The 17,871-nt window shown below is 37.4% G+C and overlaps 1 protein-coding gene across 4 annotated transcripts in view; it reads right to left on the reverse strand.

Moving 5' to 3' along the window:
* Window positions 1-17,871, reverse strand: part of LOC6653350 (lysine-specific demethylase 6A) — a 213,256-nt gene that overhangs the window by 93,166 nt on the left and 102,219 nt on the right. For all 4 annotated transcript variants that reach the window (XM_047013058.1, XM_047013057.1, XM_047013059.1 and 1 more), the window contains 3 exons: window positions 9,630-9,855; window positions 8,318-8,498; window positions 2,153-2,404 (listed from right to left, as the gene is read on the reverse strand). In XM_047013058.1, the coding sequence (XP_046869014.1) occupies window positions 2,153-2,404; window positions 8,318-8,498; window positions 9,630-9,855 (659 nt within the window). The remainder of the gene's footprint in view (window positions 1-2,152; window positions 2,405-8,317; window positions 8,499-9,629; window positions 9,856-17,871) is intronic.

Below are 17,871 nucleotides of genomic sequence, written 5' to 3' on the forward strand. Positions count from 1 at the left end.
GAGATACCTTGTTTTCGATATTTTCGTAAATCTATTTTGGATATCTGGTTTTCCTGAACGTCAAAAAATGAAAAGTTACATTTGACCCCGCATGAAAATCCAATCTTAATACAAATGTTCGCATAAAAAGCTTTGATGTTTTATAACATATGACTTCAAATAATTCGTTTTTTTGTGTGCGAAAGAAGACAATCATTAATTTAGCTTAGTAGTCTCATGGAATTCAGATGTAAAACTGTTGCGAAAAATTAAGTCCACAGTGAACTTAATGTTTGAATGAACTTGAACCTTACGATTCTGATAAAATTGAAGAAATAGGTTTTAGTTGGGAGCTCATTGTTGTCTTCAATTAAAACTTGGGAGAGTCACAAATCGAGCACAAATGTAAGGATAATCCAGACTTGGTCTCCAAAGATGGGAAAGTTTATTAGCATACAGAACCGACCTCCAAACAACTGAGTTATAGAAATCTATCAATTCAAATCGATAGGCAAATAGACACAAATAAGTTGAACCGGGTTTCCCACACAGCACCATATGAAGGACGTCAGTGTTGAAGATAATAAAAAACCGATCATAATCATGATACAACAATAAAATAAGAAGGTGTTGACACTTGTGACCAAATGATTGGTATATTCTCCTGCAAACGTGCCGAATGACCTATTTTCATATAGGTATCCGGTATTAGCGCATTTACCATTTATGTACATTTCAACAGGATAACGATCCAAAACATACCAGAAAGCTTGCTTGCGAAAAAAGATCGATGTTATGCTATGGGCACCTAAGTCCCCAGATCTTAATCTGATCGAGGACTTATGGGGAGATGTTATGCGGGTTGTGGCAACATCAAATCCACCAAAAAAAGCTGAGCTTTGGCAAATAGCTTAGGAAGCATGGTCGCAAATCCTCTAAAAGCGTTGTCAGGACCTTATCGAGTCGATGATCCGCCGATGTAATGCCGGTATTAAAAAAAAAAAGCAATACAACAAAGTATTAGAAATTATTAAGTAAGAAATTACTTTTGAATTTAATTAAACTGTTTTTTTTTTTTTGCCTTCTTTGTAACCACTACTATAATTATGAACAGGCACTTTTTGGTGTATTTCACAAGTCATTAAAAAATTATAAAAACCAATGTAAAACAACACAAATTTAATTACTATTCTCATCTTTATATCCTATTTGAAAAATATGAAACAAAAATTTAATTTTTAATATTTAACATGTCGAAAAATTAATATTAATGTTCTAAGGTTATGCGCTACTATATTTTTGAACACAGCTGTACATATATATGTATCAATATATATTGATATCAACATAAAGTCTGTGTCCGCTGTTGTAATATGTGGGCAAAAGTATTTGAAAACGTGACATATAAGCAGGTCAATCGCTTTTTCTTGGACGAGAAAAAAGGCCTTACGCTGAAAATCCTATTGCTCTCGTCAAGAATACTCAAAATTAACTGCCAAAAACGATCAGCAATGGACCCTATTATGACCAACCCGAAAATAAGTGCTTGATGTGAATTATGTCCTTACAACGCAGACGGAAATAAGTAAAGGAACTTTTGCTGTTCTTGCCAAAAGGCTTGTTGTTCTAATCATCACAAACGCTACAATTCGTGCACTGATTGTGAAGGCAATAACTAAAACATAATAAAATCACGACTAATAAGAGTATATACCAATTTTTGTTAATTTAATTAAAAAGTAATATTTATGACCCTAACAAGGAACTAAGGGGGTTTTTAAACAAGGAAGTAGGGTTAAGAAACATTTGATTCTATTCTTTTTTATTTTTATAAAATAACATCAATAGTGTTAACAATGTACTTAAATTAAATTTCTTAGCATGCTATCTCGCTCCCTCTTATGATATATGTATGGTGCTTTGTACGCTTATATGGCAGCATCACACTGAAAACTTTAAGTCAGTTCCGCACCCATTAAACATTATCCGATCGGCCCCAAATTTGAGATTTTTATTAAGCTAAAAGGCAAAAAAAAATTACCGGAACTTAAAAAAATAATTATATTTTTTTCCCCATACAACTTATAACACTAGAAAGAGCACATGGTTGCTACGACATTTGGCATGGATGCCAGTGTTTTGGTGGAACTGTAATAAATAAAAAAGTGATTACCTGCAAAGGTGTGTTCTTCGTATACTGTTTTGAATGCATTTGTAGAGATTGCTGTTGTTGCTGCCGTGAATTCATTTCTAATGAAATAGGAAGATTCCAAGCTTCTTCTATGGAACAGAGCTGTCTTCGTTTTGATGTTATACTGGGCAGAGGTGCTTGTCCCAATTGAGTTTGGAGAAACTTTACCCTCTGCAATAATCCTTTTGTCAATCTGTCATTCTTAATACATAATCTTTCATCTGTACAAGTACTCTGAAAAATAAAATCAATACATATCTATCGTTAACTAAGAACCGGATAGAATGGAAAATGTTCGGCCAAGCCGATGATAGCAAAATTAAATAAGAGACAGCGGGACTAAAAAGGAAAATATGAAAAAAAAAAAAAAATCAAAGAAGCTAACTTCGGATATGCCGAAGTTTAAATACTCTTGCAGTCATTGGCAATAATATTATTATACATTCAAAATTCTTCTTCTGTAACGCAATTCATCGATTCAATTCATCAGACAAAACCTTCAAAGTCTTCTTCTTCCCCCTTGCGGAAACGTTTCCTTCTGTGCATTACAAACATCTGACCAATTTTATAATACCCTCTGCAAGGGTATTAAAAACAAATAACAGTATGCACCACATCAACTATTTTGAAGCAGCAACAGTAACAAATTATATAAATTACAACTGCAGCAAGCAGGGAGCAGAAGGACAACTACATCTACCCAAAAACCAATTTAATTTTTTACGCTTTACTAAATAAAATGTTGCAATTGAGAAGTTATAATTTTCTCAAAAGCTTTCGGAATAGCGGACAATTTTGAGATACCCCTATAGTTAGAGGCTTCGGACTTTTTGCCATTTTTATGCAGAGGAATGATATACGACTCCTTCCAAATAAATGGAAAAGAGGAAGATTCGAACGATAACAGAAACAATTTTAAAATGGGTTTACATAATGCGTTTGCACAGAACCTGAGTACCCATCCAGGTAGACCATCTGGCCCCGGAGAATAAACGGGTTTAACTAATTTAAGTTCGCTAAGAATAGAACCTTCATCAATCACTGGATTGAAAATGCAATTAGCCTTTTTTAAATGATAAGGATAGGGACTTGCTCGATATTCCGTTGAGGAATAAGTTGTTTTGAATAAACTCGCAAACATATCGGCAATTGCCTGATCAGTGCTCGCTCTTTTATTTTGAAAAGACAAAAAAATGGGTGCACAGAGGTCTTACGTTTAAAATTAACAAAATTATAAAATTGTTTAGTGTCAGACGAAAACTGAAGCTTACACCGCTGAAGATAATTCTTATAGCATTGTGTATTAAGCATCATGAATTTTGAACGAGCGACTGTATACAGAGGTTAATCTAATGAACGACGTGTTTTTTGAAATATATAATATAATATCGAGTCTTCACATTTTTCAAATTGGATAACTCTCGAGAGAACCAGGGAGGTTTGTTAAGCCGCTCCAGCCTACCAAGAGGCACACAAATATCAAAGAGTGAATTCAGAGTATCATAGAAAAAACGAACAGCTGAGTTCATATCTCTACAAGTGTACAGATAAGACCAATCGGTAGTAGTAATGTTTTCATTAAGGCTGACAAAGTCAGTCTTACGAAAGCACCTAGTTAGAGGTAACTCATTTGAACCAAGTAATGGTGAAAGCAAGGGCAGATCAATTTTTAAATTTAATGTAGGATGAGATTTGTCTTCTGGAAGAACAAATGGTTCGATCCTAGAAATCCAATACAAAAATAAGATCTAACGATTTTCCATTAGAATTTTCTTCAATAATTTTAACGTACACATTATGCCTTCTATGCAGCATATAAGACCAACACGGTATTAGAAAAAATAGCCTAACACCAACACACTTCATCTGCCATGTTTAATAGTCTTGGTGGTGTACTGTGGACGGTACTCCGTGTTTTTCTGTCGACGAATATACAGCCTAGATCCCCCCTCTCCAAACATCACAATATTTGACTCATCTGACCACAGAATGTTGCGCCATTTCTCCACAGGCCATTTTATGTGAAATTTTGAGCATTCAATCCATCCGTTTATGGTCTTCTGTGGGAGAAGCGGATTTTTCCGAGGGCTGCGAGCGTTCAAGTTATTTTGAGGTAACGCTCACCGCACTGCCCAAACACTGGCCGGCACTTTAGGCTCTTCCTGGATCTCCACAGCAGATGCAAACGAGTTGGGGAGCACTTAAAAATTTCACAGACTTCTATGTAAGTTTTGCCCTCATCCATAAGGTTTCTGATCTGAATACTCTTCTTAAAAGACATATGCCTACCCCGGTCCATTTAAGTCCAAGTTTTTCAGAGATTTTCTTAAAATACTCAAAAAATACCCGAAAGCACCACTTTTTAAATATTTAGTTAAAATGAAAAAAAAAAAAAAAAGAAAAAAACAAAATTCATCAATATGTTATGATTAGCTATTAAAAATATTAATAAATTAAAAACTCAACACTTCGTTCCGTTGCCCTTAGTGTCAAAATCCGCTACACAACGTCTTAGCATTGAGTTAACCAGGTCTTGACAGCGTTTGACCCGTATTTTCTTCCAGGACTCCTCCCGAAACGTCTTATTTTTGTTGGTTTGGCAACAGCAACTGCTTTTTAATGTCAGACCACAGATTTTTAATAGGGGTTAGGCCTGGTGACCGTGCCGAACACTCTATTACATTTAGAGAAGTCTCTGAGAACCACTGCCTCGCTTTCTTACTGGTGTGCTTTGGGTCGTTGTCCTGTTGAAAGACCCATATAAGTGGCATATTATCCTCAGCCTATGGTAGCATCACCGTCTCCAAGGTAATTACATAAACATGCTGATCCATAGACGACTTTACGCACTATATTAGACCGACACCTTAATAATAAAAACAGTCCCATATCATGACACTGGATTCGCCATGTTTAACAGTCTTCAGGGTGCATTTGGAGTTATGTGGACGCCAGACGTATACTCTAGAGCCCTTTCCACCATACACGACAACTTTACTTTCATCAGTCCATAGCTCGTGTCTCTACTTTTGGACAGGCGCATACACATTCTAATGATTTTTGTCAAACTTAAGCCGTTTGCCAATATGTCTCGCATTCAAAAGTGAAAGCTTTCAGGGGGTTCAGGCTTATAAATTGCTCTTTCGAAAGTACTTGCGAACTATTTCGTCGCTAGTCGAGATGTTCAATTCCTTTTCCAGATCGCGTGCAGCCTTAAAAGAATCCCTATTGTTTTCTCGGATTAAGCAACCGACTTCTTGCTCCTTCAGTTGTGGCTTTCGTATGCGAGTTTCAGACTTCTGTTTGAATTTGATCGCACTTCGAATTATTTTCTTGGAACTACCAACCGATTTTTAAACCTAGCGATACGATTATCTCTCAAAAACCTGGTTTTGGATGAGTTTTCGCTTTTCCACAGAGCAGTGTTTTCCCCGACCTATTATCTTTAAATGTTTTGGATTTTTTTTAGTGCTAGTGCTTTTAAAATTGACTTCGATCCACGGACTGTTATTCATGTGTTTTTTACAATGTAATTCTGCGAAATATGAGGGTAATGGCAAACACTGCAAGTGGTGCTATTTTTAGTTTCGGGTATTTTTTGAGTAGTAAATATTGAAACATTCAAAAACGTATTCATATGTCCCTTGAGCCTTAAATTGAAGCCAAGAATCCTTTGAATACATAACCTCAGTATGTGGTGCTATTTTTAAGTTCGCAACTGTATACGTCTGTCGTCCACAGAACTCCAACTACACCCTGAAGACTATTAAAAATGGCGGATCCAGTGTCATGGTATGGGACTGTTTTTATTATTAAGGTGTCGGTCTAATATAGTACGTCAAGTCGACTATAGATCAGCATGTCTATGTAAATACCTTGGAGACGGTCAAACGCTGTCAAGACCTGGTTGACTCAATGCCAAGACGTTGTGTAGAGGTTTTTGCAGTATTGAGTTTATAATTTATTAATATTTAATAGCTAATCCTAACATATTATAAGTAAATATTTAAAATATCAAAGAAGCTAACTTCGGCTGTGCCGAAGTTTATATACCCTTGCAGTCCTTGACCATAATATTTTTACATGTACCAAACTCTTTGTCAGTATCATCAATTCATCAATGCATAGACAAAATCTTCAAAATATTATTTCCATTTCTTTTTCTTCTTCCTCATTCTGCATGCTGCGATTGACACGCATACACATACAGTTTACGTAGCGTTGCGTCTGTGTGTGTATGCGTGTGCTTAGCTGCTCTGTGGTTTTCAAGCAATGACGTAGTAAAGCCGATTTATATTGACTGTAACTTGTGTTATATTTATCCGATCTGATTGAAATTTCGGGATCTGATGTTTCATATCTAAAACTATCATATTAGTAAATTTCATGGGGATACTCCAATTTTTATGAAAATGTTTCTTTTTAACTATATGATGTAGTGGTCCGATCCTGACAATTTTCATACATACATATCTGCCCCGGGCTATAGGTAGCTCAAATATCAAGTTTCATCCCGATAGCTCTTAAGATGGCGGCGTGAAGTTGATTTGCACAGACGCACGGATGGACAGACGGACATGGCTATATCGACTTAGCTTCTCATGGTGATAAAGAATATATATACTTTATGGAGTCGGTAACGTCTCCTTCTGTGCGTTACAAACATCTGACCAATTTTATAATAACCTCTGCAAGGGAATAATAGGAATATTCCTATGTTTTGACATATGTCAAAACACATAATTAATTAAAAAAAACCAGCGCTCCATTTACCGGACTTGATAATGTATTTGCAATAGAATCTGAACAAATTTACTCAAATAACTTCTATAAACAAAAATTAAGACTCAAGGTCACAACACCAGTCTACACCAAATATTACAAAATAGCGCATACCCAAGAAAAGGAAATCAATAAACAAGTGGACAAATTGATCAGTAATGATATCATTGAACCATCGATGTCTGAGTTCAGTTCAATCCAATTTTATTGGTTCCTAAAAAGTAGCTACCTGGCTGCAATAAAAAAAGGTTGAGATTGGTAGTTGATTATCAAAAAATTAATAAACAACTAGTAGCAGATACATTTCCATTACCTAGAATGGACTATATCGTGGACCAACTCTCTCTTGTATAGACTTAATTTCCGGATTTTATAAAATAGAATTAGAGAATATAATATAACCAAACTCATTCCAAAGAATGTTGTCTCTTGCATTCGCGGTTTAACTCCTTTACAAACATTCCGAAATATGGATGATATGTCGACGATATATCTTCGAAACCTGTCGACGTAAGATGTAAGAGATATAAGACGTAATTAATCCATGCGATCTACATGCGGTCATTCCAAGACTATTTTCCAAGCAGAAGTAAAATAAGAATAATTAAAATAAAGCAGCAAGAGCGTGGGCATCTGTTGGATATCTAGCCACCAAGGCATTGACGGAAATGAGTGCAGACCGTCTGGCAAAAGAAGGCGTCGGTCTATCCATGTACAGCTTCCAAAATGTTCCAATATCACTAGCGGCATTGTTTAGTGAACAAGGATGCCGCGTAACAAGGATTACGTGCAGCACGCGCAGACAGAAATCGTCGACGCAGATTCTATGGATGCAACAAACCAATTGTAAAATGCTCACAGGCCTACTGCCCTACAAACTAGCAATTCTCAAATCGACACATGCAAGAAATGCCAAGAAGCCATAGAGACTTTGGAGTTACACCTATGTAATTGCCCAGCTTTCATGACTTCGACACGAAGGTACATGGACTCCCATTCTGAAACTCGCTGCATGAGGCGGCCGGAAGCCTACGAACTGCTTATGCCAAAAACTCACATTCCAAAAATCCTGCGCCACTACGGACTAAACACCTTGCGTTCCATACACAAATAATACTAATCAATTATATTCTTCATTGAATCAGTAGAATAAACGACAGTGCAAAAAAATTTGTTTCTTCGTAAAGTTAGTAGTTAATTTCAATGCCTCAGCATTACCGGGCCTTATTTAATGACAGTTTTGCTGCATTCCTATATATGGCTAACAAAATTAAATCCAGGGCATATAATAGCTTTTCATTTTCCGACATAAGGATAAGATCCCAACAACTTTGTTTAATTGCCAATTCATTTTTCTTTTCATACCTGATTTGAGTATTTTTTAGTTGCATTTAGGTAGCAGGCGTACGCATCCCGTAGTTGACCACAGCTTTCATAAAGAATTCCCAAATTTGTCCAGGCTGCCTTATGTTCTTTGTCCAATTGAACTGCACATATGTAAGCTTGAAGTGCATCTGTAGGTTGGTTTTGTTGTTGATACAGAACCCTTTTAAAGAACACAATGAAAATTAATTTTTGTAAATATAAACAACAGATTGTGTTTCACAGATGCCTTTCATATTTCGTTTTAGAGTATCTACCAGATTCTCTCAAATCTCTAAACAAATTTCAACCTTCTTAACAACATTATTTCCTCTTTTCATTGGTCATTTCTATTTGAGTGCTGTGATATAGATTGTGCAGTGTATTTTTTCTACACTGCTCTTGATTCTCTAATTGATGAATGCGTTCCTTATGTGAATGTCTCGTATTTGACATACTCTTTCTCCTAAACTGATCAATGGGTCTTGGGTCTAACGACCCAAAACCTAGGAGCAAGCTCAAAAAATTTGATTTTCAATTCGAAAGAAACGATGTTATGCCAGGGCCAGCTCAGTCGTCGGATTGGTAACCCATTAAATATGTATGGGGAAATATTCAGAGAAGCGTCACAAATAAAAAACCGTCCAATAGTTCCAACAGTTCAGCATTGCTGGAGTCGGTGCGGCGCAGGTGCCAACCGGGTTTTGCCAATAATTGGTTCAGGACTAAGTATTAAGTCCTAAGAACCAAAGGTGACCTGAATTTAAAGTTTCAAATAATTTGGAATCGACAGATTTTCATTCTTAGTGCTATCTCGCTCACCCTTACAAAAACACACGAACACTCTAGCGCCTACGGCCTACTCCGCCCTTATAGACCGTCTAGTAAAACTCGTCTATACGTATATTTTCCATGTTTCTCGTACGATGATTTTAACATTAAATATTAATAATCTGCACGCATACTAAACAAATCTACATACCATTTCATTGTTTGCTTTCGAGCTTTTAAGAAAATCAGTTTTAATTTTCGGGGGCGGAAGTGGGCGTGGTAATATTTTGAAAAAAACAAAATCTGCGCGTGTTCTAAGCCAGTACACATTAGTGTCTATAGCTAGTATAGTCTTTGAGAAAATCGGTTTTATCTGATGTGAGATAATCGACGTAAATTTTAAATTAAAATCTAACAAATTTTAAGTTTATTATTTAAAAAATGAAATCTTTGTTAGTGGTTAGACGTTTAAAAAAATATTAAGGGCAGCTGTTAAGCACAATTTTAAAATTAAATTTTTAAGCACAATACACAAAAGTCTTACCCAATTGAACACCAAGTATCAGCGTTTCCTTCACTTTTTTCTACAGAGTTCCGATATGCCAAAAATGCATCATGAACTTTGTTAATTCCGGCATAACACCTTCCTAATAGATATAAAGATTGCCCACTTTTAGGCTCCGCTTCAATTGACTTTTGTAGTAAAAATAAAGCGCTAGTCTCTCGATCCTTTTTTTCTCCTAGGCATTCGACGCAATGGTGCATCCATCCTAAAAATAAAATAATTTAAAAAATTGTAACAAAAAAAGTTAAGACACGAGTATACTCAAATAAATAAATGCATTTTTTTTTTAAATTTGTATAATATGAATTGCACGGGAAAAACGACAGTTTACTACATCATATTTTATTAATGTTCTGAAAATATAGATATACATACTAACGTAAAGAACGAAAATGAAGTAAGTAAGTCGTCTCGCCGACTTAGGTATACCATACAGCAGTAAAACAAATTTATAATATTAAATTTATTTACGTATTCTTAAAAAATTCTGTTCACATGCGCTTTACAAGCATATCTTAGTATCTGCTCACTCAAGCATACGAGCACCCTAGAGCCCAACAGCCAACGGTCAACTCCGATTTTGATTGGATTATTAAATTGTAAATTTGATTGCACAAGTTAGTTGGTGGCTATAGCTCTTATAATCTCCGAGATCTACTGGTTCATACAGACGGACGGACGTTCGGACATGGCTAGATCGACTAGGCGGTTGATGCTGATCGAGAATTCAAATACCTTACTGGGTCGGAAAAACTTTCTTCTGTTTGTTACATACATTTTCGTGACTTTACTATACCATTTCACCCTATAGGTATACGGTATAAATATCTACTTTCAGAATTAGTTGCGTCATATTCAATTCAACTGCCGCCGTGTACAGACGTGTTTTTTAATGCACTCCGCAAAAATTGAGTGTAAAAAAAATCACCGCGTTTTCAAAAATTTGTGTAGGGCTCTCAGTCGCCTCAGAGACGCCTATTTACAATCATATTGCTATTAGATTGCTCTAATAGCAATAAATACTAAGTTGCAACAACAAAGTGCGTAATTTTTACAAAAGCCATGTCCACCAATTCGGGCCCAAGCTCTCTCGATTCCCACCAACAACAGCTACAAGAACTAATTGTACAACAACAACGTGAGCGTCGACTCTCGGTCCAACGAAACAACGCGTACTTTTCGGTGGTGTCGCCGACCCCACTGAATGCTAACGTAAGCAATAACACCGAAAGTGCCAGCCACTCAGCAATCAACAGCAACTTACCGTGGAGAGAGCATTGTGCTTCTCCATCAATATCGATAACTGGGTCACCGATTGCATCGACCAGCACCGTCAGCTCGTTGACAGCAACTACTGCAACGTCTGCCGAAGTATTGACCTGCCTCAAGCCGTCAACGACAAGTCCTCCAGAGTCAGCCACAATAGTAAACCCAACGACTTCTGTCTAAACTGGAATGGATAGATATATTAAAATAACTAAGCGGAAGCTAAGCCCGCAAAAGAAAAAAGTGGCAATATGCCGAAAATAACCAAACCAAATGAACGAGTAAAATTCTTGCCGATCAGCAAGACGATCAAGCCGGCGCTGTAGATAAAGTTAAATCGGCTAGACCACCCCCTTTATACATCCGTGGAGCCAACTGCAAGGGGCAAATAACTTTGATGTAACCCCACTCAATAGAAGTAACATTAAAGAAATTAAATGTCAAACCCAAACTGAGGACAATTTCCGCATCATCGAAAAGTACCTCCGTAATGCTAACATCAACTTCTATACCTACCAACTAAAAAGCAGTAAAGGGCTCCACGCTGCGTTAAAGGGGATTGAGCCATCGGTCCCTACTAAAGAAATAGCAGACGCGTTGGTCGAAAAAGGGCTTGCGCTCAAGTCCGTTGTCAACATCATCAACAGGAACAAAGTCGCACAGCCGCTCTTTAAAATCGAGCTCCAACCAGATGCAAAGCGGTTGAAGCCAAATGAAGTTCGCCCGATCTACAACCTACAGCTTCTATTGCACAGAAGAATCACCGTAGAGGAGCCCCATAAGAGACACCAACCACCGCAGTGTAAAAACTATCCTTCGCTAGTGTGCTCCGAACTGGACAGACGGAGCCCGCGAAAGAGACCCCGTCGCTTCACCATCTACAGAATTCGCCACCTAGCGCATCAGAGCTTGGCCAGCAATCTCACTTAATCAAAACATGGCCACTTTTATGACGTTCATGCAAAACTGCATGCAGAAACTGATCAAAACCTGCTTACCCAGAAGCTTATCGATAGTAAATAATGGCTTCCCTCAAGTGAAATCGACGTCATGCTGATTTCGGAAACACATTTAACATCAAATAATAATTTTCAAATACCTAAATATGCCTTCTACGCACCAAACCATCTAGACGGAAAAGCTCATGGCGGGACTGGTATCCTAATCAAAAACCATATAAAAACTCGTTCCTCAACAGATTTGAAACACAGCACCTACAAGCAACTGCTATAGCTGTCCAAACCAGCTGCGGCAACACTACATTGGTTGCCCTGTACTGCCCAACACGCTTCTCAATCTCTGAAAAAAAAATTTACCGATTTCTTTAACACACTCGGAGATGGCTTCATTGCAGGGGACTATAACGCCAATCATACGCACGGGTGATCTCGCTTGTTAAATCCTAAAGGCAAGCAGTTATAGAACACAACAGTCAACGCACTCAATAAGATTGATTGCGTCTCACCGGGTAGGCCTACTTATTGGCCCAAAGACCCACAGAAAGTGCCTGACTTGACTGATTTCGCAGTAACCTAGAGGATTTCGCGTAATCGGATCACTGCGGATACACTGCTAGATTTAACTTCCGATCACTCTGCAGTGCTATTCACACTATTAACAAGACCTCAAGTACTTGATCGCCCTTATAGGCTTACAAACAACAAAACAAATTGGCTTAAATTTAAAATGTACATGAGTGCCCACATTGACGGTTCGCCAAAACTGGATGCTGCAAAGGACATTGATATGTGCGTCTCTGCACTTGAGTCGATGATGGGAGCTGCAGCAAAAGTATCTACTCCACATTCCTCTTCTTCCCAAGAACATGGAAAAAGCCCACTCTCATCATGATTCCTAAAGTGGGAAAGGACAAAACCCAGCCATCGTCCTATAGGCCAATTAGTTTGCTGCCATGTCTTTCGAAGCTTTTTGAAAAGGTCCTGCAGATCCGACTAAACTCATTTCTGGCATCGGAGAACACAATCCTTTCACACCAGTTCGGCTTCCGTAAAAAACATGGTACAATTGAACATGTCAATCACATAACATCCGAAATACGAACAGCATTCGAACTAAAAGAATACTGTGCAGCTGTCTTTCTCGACGTTGCCCAGGCTTTCGGTAGAGTTTGGCTGGAGGGTCTGATGTTCAAAATCCGGCAAAAACTGCCACAGTACACCCACAAACTCATGGAATCTTACCTTTACAATAGGAAATTCGCTGTAATATGTAATGGCTCCGTCTCGGCTGATTTTGAAATGAAAGCTGGTGTACCGCAAGGCAGTGTACTCGGCCCATTGCTCTACCTGCTGTACACTGCAGACTTACCAACGAGTCTAGGACTTACAACGTCCACTTTTGCCGATGACACGGCAATCCTCAGCAGATCCAAATGCCAAATACAAGCCTCTGCAATATTACCACCTCAAGGTGGTAGAGGAATGGCTAGCAACCTGGCGTATCCGGGTCAACGAGCAGAAATGCAAACATGTTATATTTACGCTTAACAGAAGAAACGGTCCAGCTCTAATGCTAAACAACGTTCCAGTTCTTCAAGCCGATGATCTCACTTACCTTGGCATCCACCTAGACAGAAGACTAACTTGGCGCAAGCAAATCGAAGCAAAAAAGTCACAGCTTAAACTGAAAGCGAGTAGCCTACGTTGGATCATCAATGCTCGGTCCCATCTACGTCTGGAGTATAAAGTCCTCCTATACAACTCCGTACTGAAACCCATTTGGACGGACTTACGGAGCCGTACTATGGGGAAATGCAAGTATCAGCAATGTCGATATTATACAAAGAGCGCAGTCGAAGATTTTAAGATCAATCACGGTGGCCCCGTGGTATATACGAAACGACAACATTCAAAATGATCTAAATATACGTAGCGTAAAATCTGAAATAGGTAGTCAACAACTTAAGTATACAACGAAACTAGATGCACACCCAAATGTTCTGGCCAATTCCCTTACGCAAACTAATAATTGAACTCGACTTAAAAGAAATGACAGACCAACCCAATAACAAGTGATTAGGGCCGCCTGCAATATCCCCAGGATTTATCTTAAGTACTAGTCTAAGAAAAATATCTCAAACTTGTTGTTAGGCTCTAATTTAAGAGTAGATTCAACAAATATATATTAAACGTTAAAAAAAAAAAAAAAAAAGAGGGCCGGGGCTAACTTGGACCGCGTCAAAGTTTTTATACCCTTGCAACTTTTTTGGTAACTTTTTCCTTACCTATAGCCATCAAAGTGGAAAAACGTTTAAGCTAAAAGGGCTAGATATTGATCAAAGTCACTGTTTTCCACCGATCGTTCCTATGGGAGCTATATGATATAGTTACCCGATCCTTATCAAATTTGGCACAGTCATTAACAGATATATTAAACTAACAAATATTTAATTTAAAAGCAATCGCGTCAAAAGTAACGAAGTTATTGACCAAAGTCACTGTTTTCGAAAGATCGTTCCTATGGGAGCTATATGATATAGTCACCCGATCTTGATCAAATATGGCACAGTCAAACGACATATAAACATATGTGTAATTAACTCACCAATATTGAATTTCATGACAATAGGTCAGAAAATAAAGAAGTTATTAAGAAAAGGTGTTTAGATTATATAAAATAGAAGAAATGGAAATGTATGTCAATATACAGCTGTGTTCACGAAAATAGCAGTGCAGTAGATGCTAACAAAGATTCAAAAATTTTTCACATATTCCTTTTTATACATTCAGTTTTTTGACTTCGATTTTGTAAAATGGTATGTAGGCATAGGAAAATTAATTTTTTTAATTTTACTAACTTTTAAGTTGTTTTTCACATTTTTGTTCCTAACCTTACAAATTTGGCTGTTCACAAAAATAGCAGTGTTTCGCTTAGTTGCGGAAAAAACAAATTAAAAGTTTACAAATCTGTCAGTAGTAAGTGTAATTCATTAGATAATTATGGTGTACTATTATTTGCGTCAACTAACGCTAAAAATTTCATGGTAGGCGGAAAAGGAACGCATTGCTATGCTGAGAACACGGAATGGATCCAAAACCTTTAAAATCAAGGTAAAAGTTTTAAAAAATTTCAAAATTTTAGTTGGATGTTCTGCAAAGATGTTCTCTGCTGCCCTAGACTACAAAAAAAACCCGAAAAAAGTGGCGTAAAACGTGCACAAACGGCTTCAGATGACTGGCACATTGTTCTATACAGCAGATTCAATCAGTTAACATCTTCTAATTTCGTCAAACATGATCTAAACGTGTCGGTAAGGAGTGTCAGTTATCGGTGTAGAATCCTAGAACAAGAGCTAATATCGCCAAGTCGAAGGAAAGTCCCAATCTTGACTTTGAAGCCTGTAAATCACGTTTGTACTTTGACAAAACACCATATGAATCTTCATATTGCAAAGTAGCGTAATATTCTCGGCCAAACGTCCTTAAAGTAGTCCTGTTTGGTTGTGCAGGTCCAAACAGTATATACGTCGCCCAGAATATACCGAATTCCACCCAAACGACACGCTAAAACGGTTAAGCAATCCCGGCATGATTTGGACTTGTTTTTTTTATAAACTTGGTCCAATTCATAAGATTCATGAAAATATGAATCGAAATATCTACGTGGACATCATAAGGAAGGTTAAGCTCTCCTATATTATATGGAATCTGCTCACAAAATGGACATATCACCGGTCTAACGACCCAAAACCTAGGAGCAAGCTCAAAAAATTTGATTTTCAATTCGAAAGAAACGATGTTATGCCAGGGCCAGCTCAGTCGTCGGATTGGTAACCCATTAAATATGTATGGGGAAATATTTAGAGAAGCGTCACAAATAAAAAACCGTCCAATAAAGCTTAGCATTGGGAAGTTATCCATAAAAAATGGCTACAGATCCCAGTTCAGCATTGCTGGAGTCGGTGCGGCGCAGGTGCCAACCGGGTTTTGCCAATAATTGGTTCAGGACTAAGTATTAAGTCCTAAGAACCAAAGGTGACCTGAATTTAAAGTTTCAAATAATTTGGAATCGACCGATTTTAATTCTTAGTTGTCACTGCTATTTTAATGAACAGCTCAAAATGCCCTTCCTTCAGTATCTTGCTCATTTCTGAAAATATGGGACTCTTTGTTCAGTCCAAAATAGTACTAATATTATTATAAATAAATATGGATTATGAATTTATAAAAGATTGGTGCATTTTTGGACTTTTTAATATGATTTATCAACTTTAAAGTCAAAGCTTAGGGGCACTGCTATTTTCGTGAACACAGCTGTAAGTATGTTACCCGATTATATGTAGATATCGATGGCTCATTAGTCATAAGTAGATCTGATATGGTCAGCAGTTAACAATAAAGACCTAGTTAATTAAGCTGCTATGGTTAGCTATTATCAATAAAGACATATTTTGCTGACCTAACACTATGTCGAACTATGCACTGGTGAGCTCTCTATTTTTACTATAAAAGAAAAGCATTATTCTTAGTAAGATCAGATACCAATTGTAATCTCACTCCGAAGTCCACCCAATTTATGTGTTGGTTGCGACAACTTTTAGTCACTGGTTTATGTGATAGTGCCCATTTACATATAAATAAATAAACATTTAATAAATTCAAGAAATACTAACGTCTTTCATTGCACATTTTGGTGACCCCGACATTGGCGGCTCCAAGTTGAAAGAGTAACAGACTTGGTGAAACCGTCATCAAGCGAGAATATTTGGTCAACTCAGGCGACCAATCTCTCAACAACAAGGAAACTGGTCAACTAGGCGACTACTTTCTTTGCACGCTTTGGACACAGAACAATCCTAAGCGAGGGCACAAAATGATGAACATTTCACATCAATCTGGGGTCCCGACTAAAAACATCGCAATTGATTAACTTGACAATCATTGCGTAGCCACCTTGGCGAATAAAACAATTTATTGGAAAACTAGGAGTTGGTTTTCCGCAACGGGGTAGCAGTGCATACCCATTGAATAAAAGTTGATCAACTAGGCGATCACTTTGACAAAAACATTTAGCAACGATTTGTGTCAACGAGGCGACCAAATCATAAAGTAATTTTTGTATAAAATAAAATAAAATAAAGTTTGATCAACTCATATACTCTGTTGCATTCCCTGGCGTCATCAATATCTGACCTAGTTAACTCGGTCAGTAACCCAGGTAGTACGCACGAGTATATAGTTTGACATTGGTCAGCAATTTTTGAAACAAAGAAAAGAAACTCAAAAAAATTGGTGCCACTGTCGTGGCATTTATCAGTGTAAAATAATAGGTATATTGGAAATAAAAATTAACTATTGTTAAAACACTAATCAAAAGGCGACTTCGATTTATTTCTTATTCTTATTTGTGCTACACTTGACCAATTTTAGGAACGTGTCGGAGCGTTCCCTGTCTTTGACAAAATAAATAAACTTCCATCGGGTCAAGTACCAGTACGAATAAGCAATTACATAAGAATATAAAAATTAATTAAATAACGTGCCAACAGAAGATGACTACTTTGTAACGGACTACTTCAGTAAACGGTTGTAACTAATACAGTGCAAGATTGGAATGACCATTTGGCAAAGATAAAACTAGAGAGGCAAGCTCGCCAACGAGAGGAAGAGCGAGTCGTGATCAAACCACTGGTTCGCAAGCAAAGTACGCTGCTGGATTCATTGTCCAGGACATTAAAACAAATTGTGCCCGAAAAAAAAATGAATTACAAATCGGTAGTCGACAAATTATGGATGCAAATTGAAGAAATCCAATATGAGATTCATCGGCAATGCTGAAATTCTGTGTGGCACCAGCAGAAAATGTAGTGATATAATCACCGCCTGTATTGCAATCGATACAATTATCGCAACTACCCAAACTTCCTATTGAAAAATTTGATGAGGATTATCTGAAATGGCAACAATTTCATGACATCTATAAAAAGGTGGTTCAT

The sequence above is a fragment of the Drosophila willistoni genome, unplaced genomic scaffold (assembly GCF_018902025.1).
Source record: "Drosophila willistoni isolate 14030-0811.24 unplaced genomic scaffold, UCI_dwil_1.1 Seg531, whole genome shotgun sequence".
NCBI lineage: Eukaryota > Metazoa > Arthropoda > Insecta > Diptera > Drosophilidae > Drosophila > Drosophila willistoni.